Genomic DNA, 20,165 nt, shown 5'->3' on the forward strand with positions numbered 1-20,165 from the left:
ATAGGTCATGGCATACAGTCTAGCGCTGGAGGTTGCTGCATTTGTTCATGTAGCTATGAGCTAGGTTTTAAGTTTTTTCTCCCTGTTCTTTAATAGAATTAATTAATTAACCCCACTCATTTACTTACTCAGTTCACAGCCTTTTAAGAGCCTGCCTAGGACATAAAGATGAAGATCCAGTGCCTACCCTCATGAAACATACAATCCAAGCGAAGAAGGCTTACTTTGAAATAGTCATCAAGTTGTGCTTTTATGGCGCTTTACTGCTCCCGCCAGCACCCAGTGCCAGGGTATGACCTCACGCGGTGGCAGAGTCCGCGTGCGAGGTCCCGCTCTCCCTGGCTTGCCCCGGCAGGGCGGAGTCAGCCGAGCAGCCGCCCGCGCTGCCCCCGCGCGGCCTTTAATTTCGCAGTTCAGACCACCGGAAATTAGTCGAAGGCTGAGCGGACCCGGTCGAGAGCCGGCGAGCTCCGCGCGGGGAGGGTGCGCCCACCGGTCCCGTCGGGCGCCCGCGGGACGCGCCGCCAGGGCCCTCTGCGCCGGGGGCTCGGCGCTCGCCCACATCTTCCAAATTTAACCATTACCTAAATCCAAAGGGAAATGAGCAAACCTCTCGGATTGGGTGTCAAGGTATTTTCAGCCTCGTTGGGCGTATTTATCCCCAAGTGTTTCCACAACAAGCTATTTCGGGGCCGCGGGGCAGGTTTCGCTCTGCGGACGCCGTGGCCACTTGCCGGGCTCCAGGCCGGCGGCACCGCGGGCCGGTGATTCACGGTCCCGACCCGGGGGTGGTGCAGCCCTAGGAGGCGGCGGGGTAGGGCAGGGGGAGCGGGTGACCGAGGCCTGAAGGGCGGGGAGGGTCCTCGGAGCGGGGCGCCCCCACCCCTCTCTTGCCAGTCAATCTGTGTCCTGAATCTGTGGCTTCTCTCGCTGCGGAAGTCTCCCTGGAGCCAAGAATAGTTGATTTTCTTTCGAGTCATTTCTAGTGCCTGAGTGTACGGACCTCCAGTTTCCCCCATCCCCTGTCGACCCACAGGGAGAGAACTGGGAGGACGACTAAGGGGCGCGCGGGACGGGCTGGAAAGGCCAGGTCCCCCACCCGCCTGACCACTTGCGCAAAGGAGCGCGCTCGGTCGCCCGACGGGGGTTGGGAGCAGGTCTGGGAGGGCTATGCGAGCGATTCAGTAACGCTCAGGAAGTGAAGCTTGTGGTTTTGGGGGCTGAGCTCGGAAGGAGAATTTTTTTTTTTTAAGTCAGAGAGACAGAGCAGTCTCTCCCGAAAGCAAGATTCCGTTTGAAAACTCTCCTAGCGCGGTGCCCGCGCCCTGACCCCGCAGGTAGGTCCGCCGAGCCTGTTCTGCGCCTCCTGCCCTGGTGGGGGCGGCCGCGGGGACTCGCGGAGCGCTGGCGCTGCGGGGGCGACCTGAGGACGCAGGCGGGTTCCCACCTGCTGCGGACCGCAGTGCGGGAGCCCGGAGAGCTCCGGCAGCTGGGTTAGGACGCGACCCGCGCAGCGAGGCTGGAAATCTGGAGCTGGGGGCGCGCAGCAGGCGGTCTGGTGGTTCGGCAGGGGAGCCAAATCCACCCGGGAAGGAAACATCTGGTGGGGAGGCAGCGGCAGCTGCGCTCGGGAGGCCGCCCCCTTAGCGCCCTCGGCTCCCGCCTTCCCGGGCCCGGACGGTGAGGAGAGGCCTGAGCGCGCGGAGGGGCCGCCCCACCTCCCGCGCCAGCTGCAGCGCGGGGTTGCCTTCCCACGCGCTCGGCCCAGGCCCCGGGGCCCCTGTCTCCTCCAAACTCTGTCCCTCCCCACAGGAACCAGCAAAGCGGGCCGGGGTGCGAGAGAGGCGTGGGCTTACAGCCCGGGTGGGAAGGCGGCCTCCGCGTCCGCCTGGTCTCTCGTGGCGCCAGCCCAGACCTAGCTCTGGCGCTGACAGCTACCCCGACCCCATCTGTCCAGCTCCCAGCCAACGTGGGTCCAAGCCGCAGCGGGACCCTCGGGACAACGCCACTCCGTTTTTCTTTTCTTCCGAGTTTCGCGGCTGTTTAAAGAACTGGGTTTGGGGTTTGTGGCGTCTAATTGTACGGATGAGAAGTGTAGGAAGCGGCAAAGCTCTAGCCCTGGGAGTCAACTCGGAGGGAGGCGGATGGCACTCTCACCCCTAGGGTATTCGGGCGCTTGGGTAGCGGGAAACGTCGCTGGTGCCCCGCGACACGTCCCAGGCGTCTTTTCTCCCAGGTCTACTTCCATTCCTCCGGAGAAGGGGACACAATGGGGCTGGGGATCTGGGGCAGGGGGCCTGCACCCTACAGGGACCAAGGCCCCTAGGTAGGACTCATTTTGAGCTGAGAGCGCCAACGGACAGACGTAGACTGTGTGGCCGGCATCTTGCCTAGGAAGCCGAGGGGCTCCTAGTCCGGCATTGGAAACGGCGCGAAGCCGGAGGACTGCAGGTCTTGCCCCGGCCCAGAGTTCCCAGCACCCTCATTTCTGAACCAGCCAAGGCCACGGAGAACTGCTGTATTGCAGCTCACGTGTGAACCAGGTCCCTATCGCCTTCACCCCGGGAGGAAGGCAGATTCGTTTACCCCAGACCACCTCGACTGTGGAGTCCCGCCCCTGGAGCCGGCTGGAGCCTAGTGGCAGGCGCAGTCACGCCCTCCCGCTGGGCTCAGATTTCGACCTGGTATTAGGTGAACTGATTGGGGGTTAATGAGAGCGACGCCCCGGGCAGCTAGTCCCCTCCTAGGCCCGAGCCCGACCCCTGCTATCTGCCAATGCAGCCTGCGCGCTCTGGCGTCCTGTCTTATTTGTCTGCTAAATTATCGGTGCACTACCGACTCGGGACACCTAGCATTTCCCAGTCAACGTTCGCGGATCGGGCTCCACTTCCCTAGGACAAGATTTTTTGGTGAGCAGAAAGGAAAGTGCTTTTTCCCAGGACCTGATTCCCGAGGTTAGGTTTCCACGGTCAGGGATGGCTCGCCGCAGCCTCGACCGGTGCCCGCCGCACCCGGGAGTCCGGGGCCAAAGTTTCTCCTACGTGGGGCACGAGTGAGGGGCGAGTGAGATCACCGGATGCGAGTTTCTCCCGGGGCGGGGGTTGGTCCTCTGTTACTCCCCTCACTTTCCTGTCCCTTTGCTCTCCCACCTCCTTTCTCTGGCCTCTGCTGTCCCCAGTCCCTCTGCTGCTGTTCCCCCCGCCGCCCCACAGTTTTATCTTGTGTTCCGTTCCCCCCCACCCCCCGCCCTTTCACTCCAGTTTGTAGCTGGGTCTTGGATGTCTTGGCTCCTTGCCCCTTCCGGGTCCTCGACCACTGGGCATCCCCGGCCCCTCAACCGATCCGCGTGTCCCCGCCCTCCCTCGCCAGCCGTAAAGCACAGCCAGGCAGGCACTGAGTAGATGAGTTGGGGTAACCTACCCGATGGGAACTACGGCTTTCCAGAGAGTTTGATTGCCAGAGCGAACTTGGCTAGGAAAGGGGAGGAGCTGGGGGGCGTGGGCAGGGAGGAGGAAAGGGGCCTGAGCCAGGGCCCAGGGACAGGTTTTACCGCTGAGCTGTGTCAGTGGCGGCAACGACGGCGGGTTCGCGCCACCTGTCCAAGTGCCACCTGGTAAGCGCGGCGCAGCGGGGCCAAGCCCCTCCTCCCGTGGGCCCTCTGCGCTCCTCCCTGGCCCGCGCTCTCCCTCCGCCTGGGTGCCCAGTCCCCAGCACCGGAGAATACTGACCCGCGTTTCCACCCGGTTTTCTTTCCCTCTCAGGTCTTCGCCGGGCTGGGGCTAAGCAAGCCCTCGGAGTGACCGTGGGTGACAGCGGCTCCAGGGACTCTTGGGGCGCAGTGGGGAAAGCGCCGGACCACCATGCCGCGCTCATTTCTCGTCAAAAGCAAGAAGGCTCACAGCTACCACCAGCCGCGCTCCCCGGGATCAGACTATTCCCTCCGTTTAGAGAATGTACCGGCGCCCAGCCGAGCAGGTGCGAGGCGCGCGCGGGCCAGGCCGGGCTGCTCCCGCAGACACCGACTGCACCTCGACACACCATTAGTCGGGAGCTGGGAGGGGCTGCCCCAAAGTCCCCTTTGCGGCCGTTTTTGTTTCCTATTGTGCTGGTTCCTCCGGGTTTGTCTCCTAGGTGCCACGGCCTCTCTGCGTCTGCCCTCGGATCCGAGAGAGTTCCCGGCCGGGGTCTGGGTGGAGAGGGAAAGATGCTCGGGTGCCCTGGTAGGGGGTTTGGGGGAGCCTTCAGAACCCTCAGACTCAACCGGTCGCAGCCTGAGCCCCTCACCTGCCTCCTCTCTGCAGACAGCACTTCAAATGCAGGCGGGGCGAAGGCGGAGTCCCGGGACCGTTTGTCCCCCGAATCGCAGCTGACCGAAGCCCCAGACAGAGCCTCCGCATCCCCAGACAGCTGCGAGGGCAGCGTCTGCGAACGGAGCTCGGAGTTTGAGGACTTCTGGAGGCCTCCGTCACCCTCCGCGTCTCCAGGTAGGAACCCACTGGGAACCTCTGGGGCGGGAGCTGCAGGGACCCGGCAGTGCTGGGGAAATCGGGGCGACCTTGGGCGTAGATATGCTAACGGGGAGTTGGAGAGTCTTTCCAGGAGGCGGGAGCTGATTCGTAGGGAAAGGAGGCATCTGTCTTCTCTGGGACCTGGACAGCTTGCCCGCTGGGGCTGCTGCCTCCATCCCAGGCGGAGGGAGCCTAGCTGCTCGTCGCTTAGATTCGTTTGCGCGGAGCTGGCCGGTGAGGGAAAACAAACCAGTTGTTTCTACTGTCAGCAACGCCGACCTTTCATTTTCTGACCAGATTTGATTGTTTTATAAAGTGCTAGGATCCTGCAATCTAGACCCCAAACCTCAAACAAACGGAGACCAGGGCAGAACTGGCCAGGCAGAGGAGTTAGGCGCTGGGCGGCAGGGAGGGGGCAGGACGAAAATCTCAGCCCGCGGCTTGGTCTTCACAGGCGCAGGTTGGGGGCCTGTTTCATTTTTCGTTTTGCCAGACTAACCCAGCCTCAGGGGCCTGCTCTCTGGGTTTCATTTCCAGCGAGCAATCCAGCTTCAGGCAAACTGCACGTTGGGTGGGGGCGTCTTGGGTCCCGGCCTGGGGAAGGAATGATCAGACCAGCCGGATTCTGTCAAGGGCCGGTTATACCCAGAACATGTTTGCTAGTGTTAAAAGATACCACCACCCGTCCCACAATCAGTGAGTTGACTTGGCGAAAACCATAGCTCCAGCAAATGTGTCTGGGAGCCGGCGGCGGGAGGATTCTTCCTGGCAGGGCGTCAAGTGGCCGGGCAAGGACTGGGCGCGCCCCGAACCATCCGAACGAAACTCCGGGTACAGCCTCTCACTAAAGTGGCCAGCCTGAACTGGAGAGTGTGTGTGTGTGTGTGTGTGTGTGTGTGTGTGTGTGCGCGCGCGCGTGGGCCCTCTGCGCTCCTCCCTGGCCCGCGCTCTCCCTCCGCGGGAGAGTGCGCGCGCGCGCGCACACACACACACATTTGTAAATGCTGTATGCACTCACATGCATTGGGGTCACTAGTTTTAGCAAAATTCACGTGGGTGGGGGCGTAGCAGGCCGCTAATTCAGAGAGCCGTCTCCTTGCAGGTGGTGGCTAAACCTTACGAGTTATACAGTTATTCTCTGAGAAATTCGGGTTCCCCACCTCCATCAAACTATAACAGGAATGGGGAGTATCTGGCTGGCAATTTAAGCCCAAAAGCCCCTTTCCTGCTGCACCTTTGCTACATACACTGGGCACTTCGTGAAATCTTAATACCTTCGGGTTTATTCAGATGCCAGCCTTTCGGGTAGTTCGGGGACGCATTTATGGACCCTCTACCTCCTTCCTTGTGGATTCTGGGAAGAAAAAGAATTGAGTGGGAACATGTAGGGGCTGGGAGAGTGCCTGCGCTGGTGGCTGGACCCTTCCGCCCCTGAGTGCTGTGCGGGGCCGAACGGCCTTCTCCTCCCTAACAGCTCAACTCCGGGCATTTATAGACGTGCCCTTCCCTATAGGATCTCCAGGTGCGCGCGTCCAGCCAGAAAAGATCCTCGGAACGTCGAGCGCTTCCGCTGCCCTCGCATAGAATTTTCCTCTCCCGAGGTCTTTTCAATGATCCGTTTGCTGCTCTGCCTTCTATAGTGGCCCGCGAGGCCCCAGGGCCCGGGCTGCGTTTTACCCTGGGGCGCGCCTGGCGCACGCAGTGTTCTACAAGCGCTGGGTGCCCCGCAGTCCGCGAACACGCCACGCCCGCAGCCGCAGCCAGGCGGCCTCCGCTCTGCGGTCTGAAGCCTGACCGGACGCTCCCTTGTGCCTCCACAGCCTCGGAGAAGTCGATGTGCCCATCGCTGGACGAAGCCCAGCCCTTCCCCCTGCCTTTCAAACCGTACTCATGGAGCGGCCTGGCGGGTTCTGACCTGCGGCACCTGGTGCAGAGCTACCGACCGTGTGGGGCCCTGGAGCGCGGTGCTGGCCTGGGCCTCTTCTGTGAACCCGCCCCGGAGCCGGGCCACCCGGCCGCGCTGTACGGCCCAAAGCGGGCTGCCGGCGGCGCGGGGGCCGGGGCGCCAGGGAGCTGCAGCGCAGGGGCCGGTGCCACCGCTGGCCCTGGCCTAGGGCTCTACGGCGACTTCGGGTCCGCGGCAGCCGGGCTGTATGAGAGGCCCACGGCAGCGGCGGGTTTGCTGTACCCCGAGCGTGGTCACGGGCTCCACGCAGACAAGGGCGCTGGCGTCAAGGTGGAGTCGGAGCTGCTGTGCACCCGCCTGCTGCTGGGCGGCGGCTCCTACAAGTGCATCAAGTGCAGCAAGGTGAGGCTCACGAGCTCACCACCTCGACTGCCCTGCACCTGCTTCCCCTACCCGGGCCTCACCTGCGCCCCTCGGCCCCTCTCAGCGGCCTTCTCTCCGGCCCCACCCGCCTTAGGTGTTCTCCACGCCGCACGGGCTCGAGGTGCATGTGCGCAGGTCCCACAGCGGTACCAGACCCTTTGCCTGCGAGATGTGCGGCAAGACCTTCGGGCACGCGGTGAGCCTGGAGCAGCACAAAGCCGTGCACTCGCAGGTAAGCGCGGGGCACACCGCCCGCCGTGCGCGGCCCTGCTCAGAGATCTTCTACATCTCCCCGGTGCAGCACCAGCCACCCTCTGCCTGGAAGTTCTCTTCCCAACTTCCCCCAGTTTCCTCCCCCAACCTCTCCTCTACGTCCCCTTGCCCTGGTGCATGTGTGTAGGGAAAGGAGGATCGTGGCCGGCTCAGGCCTTGAGGCAGCCCTAGATTTTGGTGTCACACCACGGTGAGCCTCGAGAGTGTGATCCTCATTGTTACTTTGGGCTTGAGGTAGGTTTATATGCACTGATTCGTGCTGCTGATATATCAGACTTATTAGCTCTATTTCTTTGTGCCTGTTCTTTTCACCAAATTGTTGTCACTTAATTTGCATTGACCCCTCTCGACTGAAAAGGCGGGAATCTCAGCTCATTTAGAGCATCTAGTAGCATATTTACCCCGCTATTCTTTCCTCCCTCCCTCCCTCCCTGCCTGCCTGCCTGCCTTCTTCCTTCCTTCCTTCCTTCCTTCCTTCCTTCCTTCCTTCCTTCCTTCCTTCCTTCCTTCCTTCTTTTCTCTTTTCTTTTCTTTTCTTTTCTTTATGTTCTTTCTTTCAGAGTCTAGCTCTGTTGCCCAGGCTGGAGTGCAGTTGCACAATCTCAGCTCACTGCAAACTCCCCCTGCCAAGTTAAAGTGATTCTCGTGCCTCAGCCTCCTAGGTAGCTGGGATTACAGGCGCATGCCACTATGGCACAGCTAATTTTTGTATTTTTAGTAGAGACGGGATTTCGCCATGTTACCCAGGCCGGTCACGAACTCCAGGCCTCAAGTAATCCACCCGCCTGGGCCTCCCAAAATGCTGGGATTACAGGCGTGAGCTACCATGCCCCACCCCTGCTATGTATTCATTCATTCATTAATAAACATTTGTTGCCTAACTTCTAGGTGCCAAGTACTTAAGAATCTTACAGCACATCAGGTCCTTGACAGCATGCCCACATGGAGATCATAGTTTAGCTGAGAGAAGGAGAGTAGATGAGCAAGTAAATATACCAACAGATATCTCAGGAGAATGCCTACTTGTAGCTAAAAAGAGTATCAGTCCATGGCGGGGCACGGTGGCTCAAGCCTGTAATCCCAGCACTCTGGGAGGCCGAGGCAGGTGGATCACAAGGTCAGGAGTTCCAGACCAGCCTGGCCAAGATGGTGAAACCCCGTCTCTACTAAAAATACGAAAATTAGCTGGGCGCGGTAGCATGTGCCTGTATTCCCAGCTACTTGGGAGGCTGAGGCAGGAGAATCGCTTGAACCTGGGAGGCAGAGGCTGCAGAGAGCCGAGATCATGCCACTGCACTCTAGCCTGGGTGACAAAGTGAGACTCCATCTAAAAAAAAAAAAAAAAAAAAGAGTATCAGCCCGTCTCCCCCAGCACCCACACTGGCTGGGGGGAGGTGGCATCTCAAGTGACTGAGGTCTAAGCCTCCTGTTGAGGAGGGTGGAGAAGTGTGTGCTAATGGGTGTCAAAAAAAGCAGGGTGTGGATATGTTTTTGCCATGGGGTGTGGAAGGTTGTGGGTGAAGAACATTTTGGTAGAAAAAGTGTTGAAGGGCCGGGCATGGTGGCTCACGCCTGTAATCCCAATACTTTGGGAGGCTGAGGCGGGCGAATCACTTGAGGCCAGGAGTTTGAGACCAGCCTGACCAACATGGTGAAACCCCATCTCTACTAAAAATACAAAAATTAGTCAGGTGTGGTGGCGTGTGCCTACAGTCCCTGCTACTCAGAGGGGCTGAGACATGAGAATTGTTTGAACCTGGGAGGTGGAGGGTGCAGTGAGCTGAGATCGTACCACTGCACTCAAGCCTGGGCGACAGAGGAGACTCTGTCTCAAAAAAATAAAGAAAAAGTGTTCAAGGGATTTTAGGGTCAGCTCAAGGGTAAGGAGAGCAGCAGTCTAGTTGACCGCAGTAGGAGTGCCACATCTCTCTCTCTCTGCAGGAACGGAGCTTTGACTGTAAGATCTGTGGGAAGAGCTTCAAGAGGTCATCCACACTGTCCACACACCTGCTCATCCACTCAGACACTCGGCCCTACCCCTGTCAGTACTGTGGCAAGAGGTTCCACCAGAAGTCAGACATGAAGAAACACACCTTCATCCACACTGGTAAGCTGAAGACCCTTGGCTTGTAGGAAACACCCTGAGGTCAACATTACTCATCTTCTCTGATTTCTGGCCCCAGTGAGTGGTGGATGAGGCCTTTCTGATGGAGTTTTTCCCTGCTCTGTGTTAAAGAAAACAAAGGGGTGGGTTCTTTGGTTCATTTATAGTCATAATTCTCCCCAGAGCTGCCTTGATTTGGGGTTGTGTCTGAAAGGCCACTCAGCAGGTCAGCTCACAGTTACTCTATCCTTGGAAAGAACATTTTCCTTTAGGTTAGCAGCTGCTTCCACTGCTGCCTGCTCTGGGTGAAACATGAAGCTCCAGGGTCCTCTTAGAGAGTTGCTCTAAAGCTTACCTAGAGATTGAGGACTTTCTCTAACCACCGGGCCTTTTGTGGGAGGGACTCGTGTGGCCTCTCTGGCTGCATTTTCAGGAGTCTGAGAGCTTATTCTGATTGAAGAGGAACAAATAATGGCAAATATGATTAAACTCTCTGCTAAGCATTTTTAAAATGCATTATTTCATTTTATGCTCACAACAACTCTGAGAGGTAGAGACGACTACTTCTCCCCATTTGAGAGATGAAAAAAGAGGCTAGGTAATCTGTCCAGGGTCTGCTACTGCTAGCAAATGACAGGGCCAGAGCTCAAATTCAGGTCTGACCTCTCAAATATCCACTCTTGACCACTGTTTATTGTATTTTATGTTCAGAGTCATAAGGTTGGTAGACACAGAAAGCTTCTGTTCACTTATTGCCCTTTTCAAAATATCTGCAAGTTCATGCCATAATAATAATTCCTTACCTATTATAGTGCTTTACAATTTACAAAGTACTTTCAAATCTATCATTTCATTTGATTCTTATTGCCACTCAATAAAGTAGACGGAGCTGCTCTTACCATCCTGAAACTCAGAGAGAGTGAATGATTTATCAAAAGTCAGACTGAATGAATATTGGAGCCATGTAATGCTCTGGCTTTTAATCCTCAACTCTTTGCCTAACACTTTATGTGCGGGTGGGAGTTTTAATGCCAAGAACACTCTAATAGTCAAAAGACATTTACATGAGACCCAGAATTTCTGAAAATTTTATTGTAGAATATGAATACTGATTTAGAACAAATCACAGTGTATTCTAAACGCCCACCCTTGATGTTTATAAATATACTTCGGTAATGTATATATTTCCATTGAAAACCCAGAAAAGTATTCTACTTTAATCATTCCCTCTTACCTGAAATTTCCATGTAATTCACTCCTTATAAGTAAGGTATTCAGGACACTTATCAAAATGCAACTAGGATCTTGACTGAATAAAACATTAAGCCCTTATCAAACATTTACGTTATACCTAGAATTTGTTTCTCAGATTTGTTTGACCCTAAAGGAATAGAATACATTTTGATGGGTGGTTTCTTATCGAGGAAATCTGAAGCATGAAAACAGAAAAGAGTGTAGCAAAGAGGACAGAGGGTTCCTCAAAAACAAACTTCATCTATTTTATATTTTTTCCAAGGCTGAGCCCTGACTGTAATGCCATGCTGGGCTATTTGGAAATTCATGCCATTTACCTAACAACACATGAGGTAGGGAACAAGACAAAACCTTTTTGTGTTCTCTTATTTATTAATTTGTGGTGAAGAATTGCTGGTATATAAAGAATCATGTTATTAACCTCATAAAATTAAGGAAAAATCAAGACAGAAAAGTATCAGCTACCTTAATACTTTGTGGCCCAATGTGGATTTTTAAAATAAGATATTGAAAAACGTATCCTGCACATGTACCCTGGAACTTAAAAAACAAAGAAAGAAAGAAAAACAAGAAAGAAAGAAAGAAAGTCAGTCCATGTTAAGATGTTTTTCCAGATATACTTTGCTGTCCTTTAAGAACAAGAAAGAAGACAGGCTCACTGATCCATACAAACTAACACCCACTTGGAAATTCAGATTTGAAAACTTCCTCTGAATTAGAACGGAGTCACACGGTTTTAGGACAGCTTCCTCCCCCTTCCTGTTGAACATCTGCTCTGGGTGTTCATGGCTTATAAAGTCAGGGGAGTCCTCCCGGGGTAGATTCAGCTGGGGAGGGCACGTGGCCTTTGCTCTGTTTCCGTTTAGCAGGAAACCGTTTGAGGCCTTTGGCTGGGAACCCCCACTCAGAAAGTCTCCCTTTCACCTGGTGCACCCATGGGGCTTCCAGGGACTCGCATTGCAGGCTGGGAGTCAGTTCATGTTGCAACACGTCACCCTCCAAGTTGCTTGAAGGCCTTAGACTGTGGTGCAGCCAGCTGCTGCCGAGAGCATGTGGGTCACAGTGGGTCCCCTCTAGCTTTATCATAGGCTCATACTTTCTCCCCTCCTACTCCCATCTCCACAGGTGAGAAGCCTCACAAGTGCCAGGTGTGCGGCAAGGCATTCAGCCAGAGCTCCAACCTCATCACCCACAGCCGCAAACACACAGGCTTCAAGCCCTTTGGCTGTGACCTTTGTGGGAAGGGTTTCCAGAGGAAGGTGGACCTCCGAAGGCACCGGGAGACGCAGCACGGGCTCAAATGAGCACCCTGGCTGGCTGCAAGCAGCAGCTACACAACACTACGGAGGGCAACCTCCCTGCTTGCCACCACTCTGCTCCCTGCTTGCCACCACTCCCTTCTGACTTTCCAGACCCCAGGTCCAGTCTGCAGATCCCACCAGGGTGCTCCTCCTTTGCCTTACCTCCTGGAGCTGCCAGAGGAGATGAGGTACCTTTTCAAAGTGCAGCCGAAAGTGAGAACCAAGCGACTCTCTAGGCTTCAGACACAAATAGGCTCCTCTACACCTGAAGACAAAGGCAAGGTCAAATGGGAACCAGAATAAATCTTAGACCCCACAGTCCCTCCCATTTCCAGCCCTAATCTGCAGACAGGAATGCCCTTCAGGTTTCTTCCCTCCCCCTCTTGACCTACCCCAGATATTTGTGTGGAAGAGGAGGAATCACCATTTACAAGGTGGACAAATGCTAATATTTTTATCTAGAAAGAAGAGTGAGTGTTAACTTTTATTTTTTTTTCTTCTGGGGAGTCTGTTGACTCCTTTCTTCTGGGTGCTGCCTATAAATCTTGGAGGAATCATTTCTCCTCCTCAAAAACTGATTCAGAAACTGACTTGGGGAAGGAATTTAATACTTTGAAGTCATGAGATGCACCATCAAGGCTACCCCCAAGAAGGGGCAGAAGAGAAATTGATGAGAGGGGATTAGAGGTCCTCCCTTCAGGAGGCCTGTGAAAGCCTCATCAGTGGAGTTAAAAGCACGAACAATGCCTGTGGACAAGATGTCATTCATTCACTCAGCAAATGTTCATGGATCACCGGCTACCAAAGTACCAGGCACCATGCTAGGTTTTGGGGAAGAGAGACTGAAGTCACAACCCCTGACTGCTCCTTAAAAGCTAACGGTTGTACCTCCAAGTGGCTGGGTCTTGGAGGCAATTCTGAGAAGACAACACAGAATTATAAACCTTCCCTTTTGACCCTTTTGGATTTTATCAGGTGTAAAAAAGAAAAGTAGCTGAACAGTTACTTCAAAGATATGTGTGTATATTCAGTTTTTTATTGTTAAGCTGATATTTTAAAGATGTCTGAGCTAGCAGGCATGTGGGAATGAAGGCTCTGTCTTCAACTCTTTGATCCTCCATGTGTACCATAGAGGGGGGAAAAAGTGGTATTTTCACTTTGATGAGGTTGGTAAATGTTTTTAGATCTTCTGGTATGCATTATGTTTGTTAATACATATTTATTAGAGTGATGTTTTAAGTTAATAAAGTATTAAGACTATTACAGATTGCCTTTCCTTTAGGCAGGGAATTTGGGGAAGACCTTTGTTTTAGTTTGTGGGGGAAAACTGGCACTAAAGGAAACTGCAGTGGAGTATAAAAGTGAAGCAGATAAGCTAATATCCAGAAGAGTAAAATCCAATTGCTCTGGTTTCCATATACTTTCTCCTTTGCTCCTATACCTCAGAGATACTTCTTTCATAAGAGAAAAACTAGGAGGTGTACAAAACTAAGCTCCTACCATGTAGAGCCCCTGATGGTTCCACAGGCACGTAAGTAAGCTCTTTCCTCTGAAAATGTCAACATATTTTTTTATGGGCCTGAAGACTCCCAGATGAATAAAGAAATCACAGGTTTTAGGTCTAGGTTTTAGTTTTAGTCACAGCTCTGTCACCAACACATCATGTGACTTGGATAAATCTTTTGACTTCCCCAATACTGGTTTCCTTGATCAAGTAATACAGAGACAGCTCTGTCATTCCAGTCCAACCCTGACTGCTCTGATTCTGTGGAGACTGGAAAGGAGAAAAAGTATGAGATTGGTTAGCTGCCTCCCCTAATGCAAGTCACAAATCTAAAGGCACATGAGGATCTGGGTTATTTCTGGTTCTGTCCCACCTGTGGGAGCTTTTTGCATAAGTCAATCCTTTAAGAGAATGAAACCAGAATAAAGTCCTGGCCAAAATCCCTACTACTAGTGCTTTAACACCTCCCAGCCAGACATTCAGGGTATGCGTGCCCCATGCTGAGTACCAGCAGATTGCCCATTTCCAACTCCAATTGATTTCACACGTATGATTGGGCACCCAGTATGTGCTGGGCACTCTTCTAGTGGGTGGAGATATAGCAGTGAGGACAATGTCTTAGGAAGCTTTATGTATTCCTTGTTGAATCCTCAGTTCCCAGAATAATGCCTGGCACACAGTAGGAGATTAATACATATTTACTGAGATGGTAAGTGAATAAACAGAAAATAAACTCCTTCATCCCAGGGGCTGGCTCTGCTCTCTACAGCACAAAGAGAAGAGCGATTGCTTGAGAGCCTGAGAAACAAATAGAATCCACAGGACTTTCTCTCCAGGTTGACGGGGAAGAGGGGCTTGAATGCTGCTTTTCTCCAGTTTCTCCAAATCTCAGTCCTTGGCTGTCCTCACCTGATTTCCAGCACCATGTCTTTCCATGTCAGTTTACTCTCATTCAGAATTTAAATTTGTTTGCTCTGTAATGGAGTTGAAGATAGTTTTTCAGAACTGATGGATGATGAACAGTTGCAGCGTCCAGGAACCACTTCCTAGTGTCCTGGGAGACAAACCTCCCAGTGAATAAAGATGAGAAAAACATCCTTCCCACAGAAGTCACCCTGCGTACTGGTTGGTTATTTCCAACCTGGTTTGAAAAGTGTAGAAGTTGCACTGAGGGGTAAGTAGAACTGATTGAAATCTAGGTGTCTATGCTGTCCTGCTCTTCCCTTATGACATTTAGAACATGTGGACCATTTTCGTTATCCCTGTTTATGCTCTAAGTGAGGAATTGTAATTTTGATGGTAAGTGTATGCCTTTTTTTTTTTTCTGGTAAAAAATGTATCTTGATATCCCCAGTTCAGAATCAAAACAAATTACTGTGCCTGTTACCGTGTGAAATTTGAAGATTGCAAATATCTCTCTTAATGTTATTACTTGACTCCATTAAAAATAGATTGTGAATATTCCATGTCACATTATTCATGAGGCAGGCTCTATGCCTTTTGTCTGCTGGAGTAACAGTAGAAAGGGTAACAAGAGACACAAGAGCACACCTTTGTTTCTTTCACTAAATTTTTAATAACACCTCCAGCTAGCCAGTTGGTGAAGCTCAGCTCTTGCATAAAAGTGGAAAAGCACAGCTATCTCTGAGAAGACCAACTCTTTCAGCAGCTAATTTGAGTTTGCGTTCATCTACACCAGACATGATTAAATTACCTATCAAGTGTGCTGAGCTATCAGGATTCAGGCCACGTAAAAGGTGAATTTCATCTGATTGATTTGAGACACGAATGGAACAATTGAGTTTTAAAAGCCCCGCCTTAATTAAAGGGATAGCAGAGTATCACTCCCCGGCGACTTCTTGACTGCCATTGCCCTTGAAAACTGGGTGGTGATAGTGATTTGACCCAAGTCACTTTGCTGTGTGCCTGTTTGTTCAACCTGATCATTTAACAGAAAGAAATGAACTCAGAGGAAAATCTGGAAGAACTTCACTACTTTTTACTGTGCATTTCTAGAGTACACTGTTTGTTTAAATCTGTGCTGCCATATTATTTCTACAGAAAAAACTTTTTAGGAAGTATATAATACATTTATTTTAACCTCTTTTCCCATTCATTAAGTCAGATTTTAAAAATTAAAAAGTTTAAAGAAATTGCACCCTAAATCCTTCTAGCTTAAAAGCTTATGTTCTTTTTGTATGTGTTCTTTTCTAGTTTGTTCCTTTCTAGTCTTTAGGCACATGTGCGTATATTTATATTTTATAATTTTTGTCTAGATAGCTCTTTATTATATGGACACATACTTAAAATAGATATTTCACAATGAGAATTTGGACAATTTTATGACCAAATTTTATTGAAATCTTAGTATTTTATTGGGAATCTTATCAATCATTGAGAAAAAGTCTTTTCTGAAGTTTAATGTTATTCACTTTTTGAATAAAACATTTTAGGCATACTGGAAATTGCAGAGAATGATAAACATCAGTGTACCCACTGTTCTGCCATATTTACTTCAGATTTTATTTTTGAAATAACATGTTACAGGTATAGTTGAATTTCTTCTGGGATATGTTCCTCTCTAGCCCCATTTCTTTCCTCCTCAGAGGCATCCATTATACCAAAATCAGTATATATAATTTCCATGAATATTTGTATGCCTTTAATTTATGCATAATTCCATAGGTAATATATAATTATATAAGCATATAATATAATTGTATTCATATGTATATATAAATATATAATTATGTAAATATATAATTTAGCATATTTTAACTCCATGTAAATGGATTACAGTTTATACTTCTGCACTTTTCTGGTTTTTTTGCTTAACACGTTGTTTTTGAGATTTATCCATGTTGATATGTGCAGTTTACTTCCTTTATTTTAACCACTGCATATGGAATTCCATGGGATGAATACTTGGTAATTTATTCTCCTGTTGGGAGAGTTTGGGTCATATCCAGTTTTTCCTATTACAAATGATTCTGAAGCAAACAACCTTTTGCGTATCTCTTTTGTGAGGGATTCTTTAGGATGTATTCCTGGGAATGAAAATGCTGGATATTACCAAACTGCTCTTCAAAATGGTTGTTCCAATTTACAGTCTCCCCAACAATGTAGGAGAATTCCTGTTACTCCAAATCTTACCAACACTTGGTATTGTCAAACTTTAAACATGTCTGCCAATCAGATGGATGTGAATGTCATTGTAATTTGCATTTCCTGATTCCTAGTGAGACTGAGTATCTTTTTATAAGTTGATGGGCCTGACAGATTTCCTTTCCTATGTAATGCATCTTCATGTACTTTGTCCATTTTTCTGTTGTTTGTTTGCTTTTTATCAATTTGTTCTTTAAATATATTCTAAACATTCACTGTTATATTAGTTAAATGTGTTGCATACTTATCCCAGTCTATGGTTTGCCTTTTCACTTTGAAGACAGGATTTGTTTGCTTGTTTTGTTTTTGTGTGTAATCAAATGTATTAGTCTTTTCCTCAATGGTTTATGCTTCTTACATATCAGTTAAGAACTCTTTCCCTAGCTGGTGGTCATTAGATTCCCTATATTTTCTTCTAGAAGTGTTTAAATTTATGCCTGTAACATTAGATTTTCTTTTCTTTTCTTTTCTTTTTTTTTTTTTTAGATAGAGCCTTGCTCTGTCGCCCAGGCTGGAGTGTAGTGGCGCAATCTTGGCTCACTGCAACCTCCACCTTCCAGGTTCAAGCGATTCTCCTGCTTCAGCCTCCCAAGTAGCTGAGACTACAGGCATGTGCCACCACACCTGGCTAATTTTTTATTTTTAGTAGAGACAGGGTTTCAACATGTTGGCCAGGCTGGTCTCAAACTCCTGACCTCAGGTAATCCACCCACCTCGGCCTCACAAAGTGCTGGGATTACAGGCGTGAAACATTAGCTTTTTAATCCACTTGTATGTGTATAGTATAAAGTAGGACCTAATTTTAAAAATTGTCTTCACCATTAGTAATGGATAATCAATTATCCCAACATTATGTATTGCTATTTTCATCCTTTTCCCTCTGATTGTAATGCCACCTCTGTCATATGGCAAGTTTCTATTTCTGTATGGTTCTATTTCCAGGCTTGCTGATCTGTTCCACTGGTCATTTTGTCTATCTCTGTGCCAAAGCCATAGTGTCTTAAATAATTTAAGTTATAATAAACTCTTTTTTTTTTTTTTTTTTTTTTTGAGACGGAGTCTTGCTCTGTCACCCAGGCTGGAGTGCAGTGGCCGGATCTCAGCTCACTGCAAGCTCCGCCTCCCGGGTTTACGCCGTTCTCCTGCCTCAGCCTCCCGAGTAGCTGGGACTACAGGCGCCCGCCACCTCGCCCAGCTAGTTTTTTTGTATTTTTTAGTAGAGACGGGGTTTCACCGTGTTAGCCGGGATCGTCTCTCGATCTCCTGGCCTCGTGATCCGCCCGTCTCGGCCTCCCAAAGTGCTGGGATTACAGGCTTGAGCCACCGCGCCCGGCCAAGTTATAATAAACTCTTAATAGCTAGTAGGGAAGGCTGCCTTGTGACCTGCTTCATCCTCTTCAGGAATATCCTGGCTACCTTTGGCCCTTCGTTCTTGCATGTGAAAAACTCTGTTGGAATTTTGGTTTGTATTACATTTATTATTTAATTTGGAGAGAACTGAAATTATTTTGCTATTGATTCTTCCTATACATAAATATGGTATATTGATTACTTATTTAATCTTCTTTTATGTCTTTCAATAACACTTTGTCATTGTCTGCATAATTTAATTACTTTTTAAACTTATTTTCCTAGTTCTTTTTTTGAAAATTGAATTTTGTAATTGCTGATGTATGGGAGCAAAATTAATTTTTCTATATGTTGATCTTATATCCTACAACTTTGCTGAACCCTCTTTTTTGGTTTTTGCAGATTATTTTAGATTTTCAAAGTAAGATACCCCTAAGATATTCAAGTGACAATAGCTTTATTTCATTCTTTCCATCTTATTCTTGCCTCACTGCACTGGCCACGGCTATATTGTATAGGGGCTGAGTAACAGGCATCTTTGTCTTATTCCCTTATTCTAGGGAAATATTTTTAGTTTTTCACAATTTTATGTGATGTTTTTGGTAGGTTTTTGGTAGATAACTTGTTAAAAATGAGGTTAGGAATTTCTGTTTCTGTTTGGTAAGAATTTCCACTTGTGTACGTGTGTTTTTAATCAATGGATATTTAATTTTATTGTATGATTTTTCTGCATCTATTGAGAGAATCAATATATTTTTAATATTTTATCCTTTAATTTGTCAACATGGCAAATGATATTTATAATTTACTCTAATGTTTTAAGTTATCCTTGTATTATTTGGGGAACAAACCCCCACCTAGAGGGGAACAAATTCCAACTTAGTCATTTAAACAGCATTGCTGATTTGGTTTGCTGACCTTTACTTAAGATTTTTGCATTTATACTTACTAGTGAAATTGGCTTATAATTTTTATTTCTTATACTGGCCAAGGTTTAACATGTTTCAAAATGAACAGGGTAACATTTCTTCTTTTTCTGTTTTCTGGATCAATTTATGAAGGACTGGGATTATATGTTCTTTGAATGTTTGATAGAACTCACCTGGGATTTTTTGATGAGGAATAACAAAGAGGAGGATATATTTAAGTTTTAGTTACTATAAGTCTATTCAGGTTTTTAATTTTTTCTTAAATATGCTGTATCATGGCCAGGCATGGTGACTCACGGCTGTAATCCCAGCACTTTGGGAGGCCGTGACGGCTGGATCACGAGGTCAGGAGATGGAGACCATCCTGGCTGACACGGTGAAACCGCGTTTCTACTAAAAATACAAAAAAATTAGCTGGGCATGGTGGCGAACGCCTGTGGTCCCAGCTGCTCAGGAGGCTGAGGCAGGAGAATGGCGTGAACCTGGGAGGCGGAGCTTGTAGTGAGCTGAGATCCGGCCACTGCACTCCAGCCTGGGCAACAGAGCGAGACTCCGTTTAAAAAAAAAAAAAAAGCTGTATCATATATATATGATACATATATATGATATATGATACAGCTTTTTATTTATATCATATATATTATATATGATATATATTTATATATAATATATACTTATATATATCAATCAGCATATTTAGCATATTTATAAGCATCCAAATTAATTCTAAGTATCCAAATTAATTGCCACAAACATTTCATAGAGTGCTCTGATTTTTAAAAAATGTCTACTCCACCTATAATGATGTTCAGTTTTTCTTTCCAATATTGTTCATTTGTACCTTTATCTTTTTTCTTTAATATTGCCAAAGGTCCCTATTTTATTAGTTTTTGCAGCATATTTTCATTGTCATTCATTTCTATATCTTATCTAACAATATTTCTTATTTGACAGATGTATTATTTAGAAGTATATTTAAAATTTCTAAATATCTCTGGCTTAGAGTTGCAAAATAAAATTCTAAACATGTTTTTTCAGTAATTTTTGTAAGTGATTTATAATTTAATTATATTTTGATCAGAGAACCTGACTTGCATAATATTAATTCTCTAATATTTGTTGATATTTATTTTGTGGCCTTCTCCATGGTCAATTTTTATACATAATGCATAGGCCGGGCACGGTGGCTCACGCCTGTAATCCCAGCACTTTGGGAGGCCGAGACGGGCAGATCGCGAGGTCAGGAGATCGAGACCATCCTGGCTAACACGGTGAAACCCCATCTCTACTAAATATACAAAAAATTAGCGGGGCACGGTGGCAGGCGCCTGTAGTCCCAGCTACACGGGAAGCTAAGGCAGGAGAATGGCGTGAACCCGGGAGGCAGAGCTTGCAGTGAGCCGAGATCGCGCCACTGCACTCCAGCCTGGGCGACAGAGAGAGACTCC

At 48.7% G+C, this 20,165-nt stretch overlaps 1 protein-coding gene across 6 annotated transcripts; it reads left to right on the forward strand.

The window, feature by feature from the left end:
* Positions 1-338: 338 nt before the first annotated feature.
* GFI1 (growth factor independent 1 transcriptional repressor) lies at positions 339-13,032 on the forward strand. Of its 6 annotated transcripts, none has more exons than XM_077976083.1 (7): positions 339-630; positions 3,762-3,975; positions 4,302-4,484; positions 6,329-6,816; positions 6,932-7,069; positions 9,052-9,217; positions 11,594-13,032. In XM_077976083.1, exons 2-7 carry the CDS (start codon positions 3,861-3,863, stop codon positions 11,770-11,772), a joined length of 1,269 nt encoding a protein of 422 aa, XP_077832209.1. In that variant the 5' UTR covers positions 339-630; positions 3,762-3,860; the 3' UTR covers positions 11,773-13,032.
* The last annotated feature ends 7,133 nt before the right edge of the window (positions 13,033-20,165 follow it).

The sequence above is a fragment of the Macaca mulatta genome, chromosome 1, assembly GCF_049350105.2.
Source record: "Macaca mulatta isolate MMU2019108-1 chromosome 1, T2T-MMU8v2.0, whole genome shotgun sequence".
NCBI lineage: Eukaryota > Metazoa > Chordata > Mammalia > Primates > Cercopithecidae > Macaca > Macaca mulatta.